Source organism: Tenrec ecaudatus, chromosome 10, assembly GCF_050624435.1.
Source record: "Tenrec ecaudatus isolate mTenEca1 chromosome 10, mTenEca1.hap1, whole genome shotgun sequence".
NCBI lineage: Eukaryota > Metazoa > Chordata > Mammalia > Afrosoricida > Tenrecidae > Tenrec > Tenrec ecaudatus.
Window position 1 is genome coordinate 74,132,062 of NC_134539.1, and position 11,463 is coordinate 74,143,524.

At 42.8% G+C, this 11,463-nt stretch overlaps 1 protein-coding gene across 5 annotated transcripts in view; it reads left to right on the forward strand.

Annotated features, from left to right (window-relative positions):
- TSC1 (TSC complex subunit 1) overlaps positions 1-11,463 on the forward strand; it is an 81,591-nt gene that overhangs the window by 64,278 nt on the left and 5,850 nt on the right. For all 5 annotated transcript variants that reach the window (XM_075560578.1, XM_075560577.1, XM_075560579.1 and 2 more), the window contains exons 18-22: positions 590-772; positions 1,929-2,039; positions 2,844-2,966; positions 10,938-11,125; positions 11,215-11,376. In XM_075560578.1, coding sequence (XP_075416693.1) covers positions 590-772; positions 1,929-2,039; positions 2,844-2,966; positions 10,938-11,125; positions 11,215-11,376 — 767 coding nt within the window. The remainder of the gene's footprint in view (positions 1-589; positions 773-1,928; positions 2,040-2,843; positions 2,967-10,937; positions 11,126-11,214; positions 11,377-11,463) is intronic.

Below are 11,463 nucleotides of genomic sequence, written 5' to 3' on the forward strand. Positions count from 1 at the left end.
CTGATAGCATAAATTAAGTACAGTATGAAATAATGCTTATTTCCTACCGTACTAGACCTGGAGATTGGATCTTAGCTTTGCCACTTTCTTGGAAAAAGAAGTTAGTTTCTTGAAGACTCTTTTACCCATTCTAAAAATGAAAGGGTAATAATTGTAGCATCTAATTTATAAATTGTTGCCGTTAAAAAGCTAATGTCAGTGAGCACTTGCTCAGTGCCTGCCACGTTGCGCATGTTAGTTGTTATCATAAGTTTCTTGGGGATGGGGTGGAAGACACTCATGGTTAAGATAACCTTATTCATTTTAAATCACTTAAACAGGACCAGCTCACAGAGCTCATCCCAGTTCTGATCTTTAGGGTGGTTGAAATTTGGCCCCTGAGAAAGTTCTGTAAGTATCTAATGTGAAAGTCAGAAAACCCCGCCCTTAAGCCGAGAAGAGCAGTAGTGTGCCATCAAGTTCAGAACCCCTGGCTGTGAATTTGAGGGTAGCTTACGACTGTTCAGGGGAAATGTTTGTATTTTCTTCAACTTGAGCAGCATTGTCCCTGTTGGAAGCCAGCTAAAATGACGTCTTTGTTCTCTGCTAGAAAGATCAGTTGAAGTTACAGGAGAAGGACATCCAGATATGGAAGGTTAGTCTGCAAAAAGAACAGGCCAGATACAGTCAGCTTCAGGAGCAGCGGGACACCGTGGTAACCCAGCTCCATAGCCAGATCAGGCAGCTGCAGCACGACCGAGAAGAATTCTACAACCAGAGCCAGGAATTGCAGGTATAAAGCAAATACAGGCAAAAATAATCAAGGGAGGGAGCGAAAGTAAATGGGAACAGCAAAACAGTTTGCTTAAATGTTGTCTCCTTGTTGCCTAAACTAAAAATAAACTATTCTTTATACATCATGGCCAGTGTATCTGTGTCAGATACATTTTGTTTAGGGCAGAGGTTCTCAAACTTTGTTGGTTGACAGCTCCTTGAGTTTACAAACTCCCTGAGTAGCTCAGTAGTATTCCTGGTGTGTTTTAGCCAGAATACTTACTTTTAGAAGTAGATCCAACGGTTTAACGAATATTTTATGTTTTAACAACTTAGTGGTTATTTTAAAATATTATACAAAAACAGCTTTATCAAATTACCTTTTAAAAATTCAATTTACAACAATTCCAATATCTTACGATAAGGGCAGGGCAGGTGCTCACGAAAGCAATGTGTGTACTTGGACATAGCCCAGCTTCTCAGGCTTTGTAATCAGAGGAGACACTGACACCTTTATTTCTTGACTCACATTCATTTTCATATGGTAATTTATTTTTTATTACAACCACGACTGGGAACCACGCTTGGCAAAGATCTGCCACTACCCACACAAATAGAGCATAGCCTATCACTGGTGTCCTCACCAGGGTGCAATGGAGTTAAGAGCTGGCTGCTCATGGAAAGGCCGGCATTTCAAACCATACCACACCCCCAGCTGCTCCCTAGAAGAAAACGGAAGCAGTCTGCTTCTGTCTGTAAAGATTTGTAGCCATGAAAACCCTCTAAAATAGTTCTGCTCTGTCGTACAGGGTCTCTGAGTCAGAAATCTTATTAGAGAGCAGTGAGTGTGCATGTTAATCCTGAAAATGCAAACTCCCTCCAGCTAGTTCACTGCATGTCCGACAGATGTCTCTGTGTTTCCCTCAGTAATTACATTTCTTGCAGTGTGTCTGTGTTTCCTGTGTAGTCCAAGGGTTCTTAGGGTGCCCAGTTTGGGAACTGTGAATCTAAGGGATTTTTTTTCTTTTGTTAAACGATAAGGAACTCATAAATCAACCATAGTTTACTCTTAAAACAAAGTCATATCTTACCCCAGTACAGTAGAGCAGTTGAGGAACTAGGCACCAGTAATCTTGTGTGAGCCAGCCTGACACTGCCCGTGTGTCTTTGGGTAGACAAAGCTGGAGGACTGCAGGAGTATGATTTCGGAGCTGCGGGTCGAATTAAAGAAGGCCAACAACAAAGTGTGTCACACTGAACTGCTGCTCAGTCAGGTTTCTCAAAAGGTAAGAGATGAGGCCAACCTTTAGATGTTCTCACACCGCCTACTGACATTTTTCCTTCAGACGGGAATGAGAATCTTTGCATGTCTCTGTCAGGGGTTTTCAAGTGAGTGATTTGGCCGCCAGGGGACATTTGGCAATGGGAAGAGACATTTTTTGTTTTCATAACAAGCAGAGGAAGTGGAGCATCTAGTGGGAGGGGAGAGGCCAGGGATACTGCTGAATATAGGGCATGCTCCCTATGATGCCCCCACAAAAAAGAACTATTTAGCCCAAATCTTGGACTCTGAATTGTTTACACTAATGTAGAACATTTGTTCTTTAAGCAAATGACTGTGATTCCCCTCTCATTGGGGATCACTGGACTCTGAAAGTCATGCCCTGCAGCTTTATCCAGCTAGATCCGATGTGTGCTGTGATAATTGTGTCCATTCCCATCTTTGCCACCCTTCTGTGGGTGGCCAGAGCCACAAGTGAATGCTCTCACACCCCCTTTGTGTAATACAGTAAAAAAATTATTTTAGTGGGGCTCCTATAGCTCTTACAGCATTCCATACATCAATTGTATCAAGCACATTTGTGCATATTGTGTAGTACAGCTTTGAAGTGCATTTCTGCCCATTTTTGTTGCTCTGGGCTACTGCCCACTTCGACACCCAACTTGCAGCCATGTGTCAGGAAATGGGAAATCAATCATGGGATAATTCACTGTCCCTTATCCTTAAAATAACTGGTTCTCTATTTAACGCCCTTTTGCTAGTTTTGTGTTGTCAGAACTTTTACTTTGTTTGTTTATGTTTTGGTTAGCTCTCAAATAGTGAGTCAGTCCAACAGCAGATGGAGTTCTTGAACAGGCAGCTGTTAGTTCTTGGGGAGGTCAACGAGCTGTACTTGGAACAACTGCAGAACAAGCATTCAGACACTACAAAGGTATGCTGGGACTTGCGTAACCAAACCCTTACGGTCCAGGAAGTGTGCGGTCCAAGAAGTCTGTATAAGACCTGTCATTCATGTAGTATGGCCGTATGAATCACATGTCCCCTAAAAGGTAGCGTCCATTCCCAGTTCTCCCTGGTCTAGGCATACAAGCAGCATCGCCCATGGTACAAGCTGATTTCCTCTTAACTGACTTGCTTTAAAATTAGGTGTGAAAGCCTACTTCCATAAAAACATGTATGTGAAAGTCACTAATAGTAATTCATACAGAACTCACTGTCATGGAGTCGATGCTGACTCATAGCAGCCTCCTGTGGGTTTCTGAGACTGTTATTGTTAACAGGAGGAGAAAGCCCGTTTTTCTCCCTTGGAGCTACTGGTGGTTTCAAACTGCTGATCATGTGGATCACAGCCTAACTCATAACGGCTCCTTCACCAGGGCTCCTCAGTTCATACAGAGTAACTACTAAAAGTGTTTCTCTTTTCACTTCCCCATACTCCCTTTAAAAAAGAGAGAAACCTAAAAGGCGGGGGGAGGGGGACGGGTAGGTTGTGAGGGGTGGTGGCGATCACTTTGTTTAACGTCTCTCAAGACTGGATGGATGGGTACTGGTTTCATGTTATTTCTTTCTTTCTTTTAATGTTGGATTTAATTTTAGCAGATGGTGGTTCAGTCCTGGCAACAAGGCCAGCAACAGGATGATCTTGCATTCATTTCTGCCTCACCAATGGTGTTGAAGCAGACGTTTTATGTCACCATATAAATAGCTTCTGGTAATGTTAGTGAATGAGTTGAGAATAGAATTCTCATAGTAAATGCTCAGTTGATTCCTGCCATTAACTTTTCCGCCACCTCTGGGCCTTATTATGATTATTGTTTTTTTAGGATTCTTGGGCCTATGTTTTGTTGAGCTCTCTCTCTCTCTCTCTCTCTCTCTCTCTCTCTCTCTCTCTCTCTCTTGGCCAACTAGCGTAGTCTTAGAGCTGACAAAAGCTCATCTTCAGAACAGAGTTACTTCATGTTTCTCGGTTGTTTATCATAAATTCAGACTCCTTATAGAAGGATGTAAAATGTCAAGCTTTCTTAGAACCAGGCATCACTTATTTTGGAGTTATAATACTGGATAAAGAAGGGAGGAAAACAAACTTTGAAGACCAAGGAAACCTGTAAGAAAGGTTAACGTGTGTGTATTCTTCGCATTTCCTGAGAGAAGTGTCTGTGAGTTGGATTCTCCTGTGCTCTCTCAGTGTTTGGTATGCGAATACTCCCTGTGACCTTGAGCCCACGTGCTCTCTTCAGATCCTGTTTCACAGCCTGGAAGCAGGGTTGATGATGCTAAGGTTTCACAGCCAAGATGCAACAGCAGCAAATCTAAACTGGCGTGACGGGAGGTTCCATTATCTTCTTTGCACAAGACTGAGTCAACACTGGAGGCCATCCTGCCCCACTTAGCCTGTTGGTTTCATTCTCAAGCCAGCTCCATGTAGGTGCCCATTCCAAAGAAAGTTGATCCAACAAAATGACATTGCAAACACAGAAATGACATTTGCTGAAAATAATTTAGAAATGGTTTCAGCATTTTATCGATGGGGAATTGCCAAAAATTCAAAGTATTACTACCCAAAAAAAAGAATCTAGTAAAAATAAATAAGTAAATTTTTAAAAATTCAAACTGGATTGAGGAGGAGACATGGTCTGGGGATATCATTGCTGATGTCGGATACATCTTGAATAAAAGCTGAGGATATGAAAAGTGTTTACCTGTGTTTATTGTCTGTACAAAGGCACTTGCCTATGTAGAGCACAATAAATTATGGATAACACTGGAAAGAAGGGGATCCCAGAACGCTTACTTGTGCTCATGTGGAACCTGTGTCTAAACCAAGAGGTGTTCATTGGAACAGAGCAAGGGAGTACTTCATGCTTGTATTCTTTTACTAATCGGTTTATATGCAGATTATCTAAGAAGCTAAAGAAAATGCAGCAGGAATAAAACTCACTAACCTGCAGTCTGCAGATGACAACCGTGCTTGGTGACAGTAAAGAGGACTTGAAGCACTTACTGATGAAGAGCGAAGGCTTAAGTATGTATCAAAACCTTCACTACACCTCACCATTAAGAAAACAGTAGTGCAACTGAACCTTATAAGTAGCATCATAATAAACAAAAGATTGAAATTGTCAAGGATTTCATCTTACTTAGATCCATAATTAGTGCCTATGAAAACAGCGGTCAAAAAAACCCCCAAATGATGTATTGCTTTGGGTGCCTCTGCTGCTACAGACTTCTTTGAAGTGTTCAAAATTGAAGATGTCACTTTGAGGACTGACACGCACCTGGGCTTTCAGTCCCGTTAGGCATGCGAACGCTGAACGGTGGGCAAGCAAGACTGATGAATTCATTTAAATTATGGTGTTGGTGAAGAATCTTGACCATACCGTGGACTGTCAGAAGAAGGAATAAATTTGTTTTGGGAAGAGCACAGCCAGGAAAGAGGTTGGAGGGCCATATAACAGGGGAGCTAATAGCAAATATGAGAGGGAAGAAAATGTGCTGGAACTGCTAGTCGTGAAGATTGTACAGCGATGTTTAATAGGACTAAACTGTGGACCATGTGTCAATAAGACTATTTTTAAAAAGTGCAATCAGAGTGAACCTCAGCAGGGAGATGGTGAGACTGTCTTACATACTTTGAACATGTTGTCAAGATGCACCAGTCCCTGAAAAAGACATCATGCTTGGCAAAATAGTTCATTCTTTGTTCAGAATCAAAGGTCAGCAAAAACAAAACCAAAGAAGACTCAAGGAGATGGCTTGACACACTTGACTTTAACAACTATCTCAAACAGCAAGGGACATAAGGATGTCCGTTCTTTTGACATAGTCTTGCTGCGAATCAGATCTGACTCAGTAACACCCTACAACATCATGTCAATTCTTAAGTCCTCAGGTTGTTGAATTCCAGGTTGGCTAAGTCAGCAATGTAGGGCCATCATCAAGGACCTGGGCTATTCCACTTTTTCTGCACTGCCTTACTTATTCTATTGATTTTGCCCTTTTGCTTGCTCTGCTCGTGGTTGCAATGTGTCTGACAAAGTTACAGCATCACAAGATAACACAGAAAGCATCACAGTGTCACAGAAGAAGAGAGTCTCCTACTGTGTGTCTCCATCAGCAAGGAACCTTTCCCTGAAATCCTCTCACTGGCTATGATTGAATCATTTGCCCATTTCTATGCCAATCAATTCATGGAACCAGTCAGGATTTGCCCCTGGAACCAGGGCTAGGGTACCCTTATTTAGTCAAGTGTGAAGAAAGGGATAGCTGAATGTCAGACAGGAACAACTTAGGGACTGGTTGTACTGTTTCATGAGGAGGTTGGTAGTACATGACCACCTCCCGTTTATATTCCTACCGCGTACCATCATGTATCCTGTTCTCCGTTACCTGTTTCTATCCCTCTTCCTCTCCTAGCCCTCTGTCTAATGTCAGGAGATAGATGCTCTTTTTTTTTTTTTTTTTTAATCTTAAGTGGTCGATTTTTCCAATAGTGGATTGAGCTCAGGTCCAGACCTAAAGGGTGACACGAGTTCATTGTCTCAGAGGGTACACCAGTCTCTGGCCAGTAAGCCTGATCTCTGGATGATGATGGGTTTTGTAATACATCATTCTCCCATGCTGTCCAGGGCTTTCTAATACGATCCTTTTCATGCGGTTAGTTTTTATGGCCTTTTTATGGGGGTGTAGAGGCTGATGGGTCCATCAGACTAAATGTTTGCATATGTCTTTTAGGTCTGTGTCATGCTTCTTTTCTAGCACCTTGCATGCCTGCTCATCTCCGCTTTTAAGACTCCACTGTATGAGGCAGCAGTAACTGCACTCTGTGTTTGGTGTTCGTGAGCAGGGGTTCTGGTGGTGTAGTGTGACTCATTGCGCTGCTAACTGCAAGCTGCTCTGTGGGAGAAAGATGAGTCTCAGAGTAAGTGCAAAACGGTGACCGAGTGGCACACACGAAAGGGACTCCGCAGAGAACAGCGTAAAGGGGCCACCGAGAGGGACAGAAGTTAGCACCCACAAGAGACACGGGGCTGCTGGGCGAAGCTTAGGTCCAGCCCAACAAACGCACATTAACAGCTCTCCTGCGTCTTACTTCAGTATCTTTTTCATATTATTTTAAAAACTGTTTTCTCTTGCCCTTTCCTTTAATTTTCCTCTCTTTATTTTAATATCTAAACACTTATGTAATGGCACTTTTAATTTATCTTTTATTTTCTCTTTTCTTCTCATCAAACCTTTTCTTCTCGTTGTCATAAAGCCAAAAGCTGACACTATTATAATTTCCCCCTATGTTTTTCTATCAAATATTATTAGCCATGCCTCCATCATTTCAAAGCAGGCACTTTTGGGGTCTGATTTCCCTTTTTTTAACCTACGAAAGAACACTATCTGATCCCTCCCCTTTTATGCTTACTGTTGCTTTCTCTCTCCCTCCTCTAACACTTCCTCTTCCACTTTTTGATCTAACCCTCTCTCCCAGAATCTTAATACTATCTCCATCCCCCCTCTACTGCACCACCTAACAGAGCTAACCACTCTCATTCCCAAGCCTGTCTCAGAATCCCTCGGGAGCAGTTCTCCCCTGTCCTAAAGGATCATCATGAGTCTGAATCAACTCGATGGTGGTGAGTGTGTATTTCTTGGAGGTATCGAAAGAAGTGCTACTATTTACAACAAAAGGGATCCCTGGTAGTGCAGTGGGTTAAGCATTGGCCTGCTAACTGAAAGTCGGTAGTTCAAACCTATCAGCTGTTGCATAGGTGAAGGGTGAGGCTGTCTCTGTCTGCCTCCATGAAGAGTTATAGTCTCAGGAACTTTGCGAGGCGATTCTACTCTGCTCTTTAGGGTAAGCTAGGTCAGAATCAACTTGCCAATAACGAGTTATTTCCAGTAAAGCCCACATTTGATCATCTAACGCAGGGGCCCTCAAACTTTTTAAACAGGGCCAGTTCACTGCCCCTCAGACTGTTGGAGGGCCGAACTATAGTTTTTTTTAAAAAAACTATGAACAAATTCCTATGCACACTGGACAGGTCGGCTGCTAATCAGGACAGGGAGCGGCAGCAAAAACACCCGGTGGGCCGGATAAATGTCCTCGGCGGGCCGTGGTTTGAGGCCAGAGCTGTGTGGCACAGCCTGGACGACTAGATGAGCTGATCCCTGTTGCTGAGTCTCACCCTAGAGCCCTTTCCCCTTAGAAAGCAGTGAGATCATAGCCCTCTTGAGGTAGGAGGTGCCCTTGTGCAAGTTTAACTCCTTGTCCTTACGGCTTATCTTCCTCCTTATGACCACTACTATTTATAGTCTTACTTGAAATTTTAAGAGATTATTGCTTTGTGATTATGATCTTTAAACACATACCCACAAATGTCACGCATGCTCGTTAGGGAAGTGTCCTTTCTGCTATTTTCTCAGCGGTTCGATCTGTTGGCACCTTGTCAAAGTGCCTATCTGCAAATGCTGCTTTGCCAGAGCAAACCCGCTTCCACGTGTTGTGTTTTCAGCTTTGCTTTAGCTAATGTGAGAGAGGCGGAAAGAGCAGGTCGCCTGCAGTATTGCTCAAATAAAATGATTTTACTGGGTGTTTTGTGAATGTGTGTTTGCATGGTTGCACTCGTCACGTACTGTATGCACTCGCGTATAAGCCGAGTTCTTCAGCACTCTTTTTAGTTTGTAAGTTTTCTTTGTTTCTCTTTTAAATCACTTTATTGGGGGCTTGTACAACTCTTATCACGGTCCACACAGACATCCATTGTGTCAGGCACTTGCACATTTGTTGCCACCATCATTCTCAAAACATTTGCTTTCTGCTTGAGCCCTTAGTATCAACTCGTTTTTTCCCCTGCCTCCCCACAACCCCTCTCTCATGAACCCTTGATAATTTATAAATTATTATTTTGTCATGTCTTACACTATCTGACTTCTCCCATCACCCACTTTTCTGATATCTGTCCTCCAGGGAGTGGGTTATATGTAGATCCTTGTGATCGGTTTCCCCTTTCTCCTCCACCTTCCCCTTCCCCTCCTGGTATCTCTTGTTCTCATTATTGGTCCTGAGGGGTTTATCTGTCGTGGATTCCCTGTGTTTCCAGGTCTTATCTGTACCAGTGCACATGCTCTGGTCTAGCCAGATTTGTAAGGTAGAATTGGGATCATGATAGTGGGGGGGAAGAAGCATTAAAGTATAAGAGGAAAGTTGTATGTTTCATCAGTGCTATACTGCACTCTGACTGGCTCATCTCCTCCCTGAGACCCTTCTCTAAGGGGATGTCCAGCTGCCTATAGATGGGCTTTGGGTCTCCATTCCACTCAGCACTCCCCCTCATTCACAGTGATAGGATTTTTTGTTCTTTGATGCCTGCTACCTGATCCCATCAATACTTCACGATCACTCCAGCTGGTGTGCTTCTTCCATGTGGACTTTGTTGCTTCTCAGCTAGATGGCTGCTTGCTAATCTTCAAGCATTTAAGACCCCAGATGCTATATCTTTAGATAGCCGGGCTCCTTCAGCTTTCTTCACCACATTTGCTTATGCACCCGCTTTGTCTTCAACGATTGTGTTGGGAAGATGAGCATCATGGAATGCCAGTTTAATAGAACAAAATGTTCTTGCAGTGAGGGAGTACTTGAGTAGAGAGAGGCCCAGTGTCCGTCTGCTACCTTGATACTTAGCATATAAATATATGTACATAGATCTATTTCCCCATTATCATATAGAAATATATTTACATATGTACATGCCTGTTTTTAGATCTCTATAAATGCCTTTTGCCTCCTAGTTCTTTCCTCTATTTCCTTTTACTTTCCTCTTGTCCCACTATCATGTTTAGCCTTTATTCTTGTTTCAGTAACATTGCCCTTGATTAAGCCCTACCAGGCCTCCTACACCCTCCTCGCCATCGATTTTGGAACATTTGTTCCCTTGTCCCTGGGTTTGTTAACACCCACTTCCTTTCCCCCATTTCCCCCTCTCCCATGTCTCCCAGGAACTGTCAGTCCATTGCTTTCTCCTCCAGATTTGTTTATCCACCTATCTTAGATAGACCTGCAGAGATAATATGCACAAAAAACAAGACAGAACAAAACATAGCAACAAAACAAAAGAAAACAACAAAAAACAATGACAGAAAATGATAAAAAGCCTGTAAATAGTTCACGGTCTGTTTGGTGATCTTTAGGAGTGTTTTCCTGTCAAGTCTGATGGGGGGCCATGCCCCGGCTCCAAAGTCTATTTTCGGTACTTCCTCGGAACTTCTTGCTCTGCTCCTCTTGCTGTTTTGTTGCATGCCCTTAGTGCTTTCCCTTGGTGTGGTGGGGTCAGATAGGAAGCAATTCCTGCACTGTGTCTCCAGTGTTGTCCCCTGTAGGGCTGTGGGTCAGTGAGGGAAGTCTTGTCTCATAGTGGGGCTGCCCATATGGTCCTCTCTGTGCATTAGCTGCTCTGAGCAGGAATATTGTCCCCAAGGCTTGGTGGACCAGGTTGTCAGCACATTTTTTATGCGTTTTTGTCATAAAATTAGGTGTTTTGGCTGATAATTCGGATCGGTTTATGCTCAAGTGTACGGTAATTTTGTAGTTTCCCTTTTATTACTGATAGCACTATTTGATATTTTTCTAAGCCTTTGCCCATTTTTCTGACATTAGACTTACAGAATTCTCCATCTTTCATACTTTGAATATGCTGTGATGATTATTTTTGTGCCAAAGTATCCACATTTCAGATTCTTCAGGTGTGGCTAAATTCCAAGAGGACATTAAGTTAATCCTTAATTGCCAGCTAATGTTCTAGAAAATTAGTAGTATACACCAGTGCCCTTCCAATGCTTACTACATTGATTTTTCAAAATGGCTAATTATGGTATTGCTGATTTTCTTAAAAGCACTAACTCTGAGCCCCTCTTTTAGGAAGTAGAAATGATGAAAGCTGCTTATCGGAAAGAACTAGAGAAAAACAGAAGCCACCTTCTCCAGCAGACTCAGAGGCTTGATACTTCTCAAAAACGAATTTTGGAACTGGAATCTCATTTGGCCAAGAAAGACCACCTTCTTTCGGAGCAGAAGAAATACTTAGAGGATGTCAAACTCCAGGCAAGGTAACTTTCATTGGGAGAGGTTTGGGCAGTGAAGTGTTTTCTTCATTAAGAGAAACTTCCCATATTTTGGGGTGATCTTTATCTTGCAGAGAACAGCTGAAGGCCGCTGAGAGCAGGTATGAGGCCCAGAAAAGGATTACTCAAGTATTTGAATCGGAGATCTTAGATTTATATGGCAGGTTGGAGAAAGATGACCTTCTGAAAAAGCTTGAAGAAGAAAAAACTGAAGCAGCTGAAGCCGTAGAAGAAAGGTAGGAACCAAGAGTTGTTGCCACCATGTGGTTTAGCCACCACTGACAGCACCAGGATGTTTGTCCTGTGGATGTCTGAAGCAATCG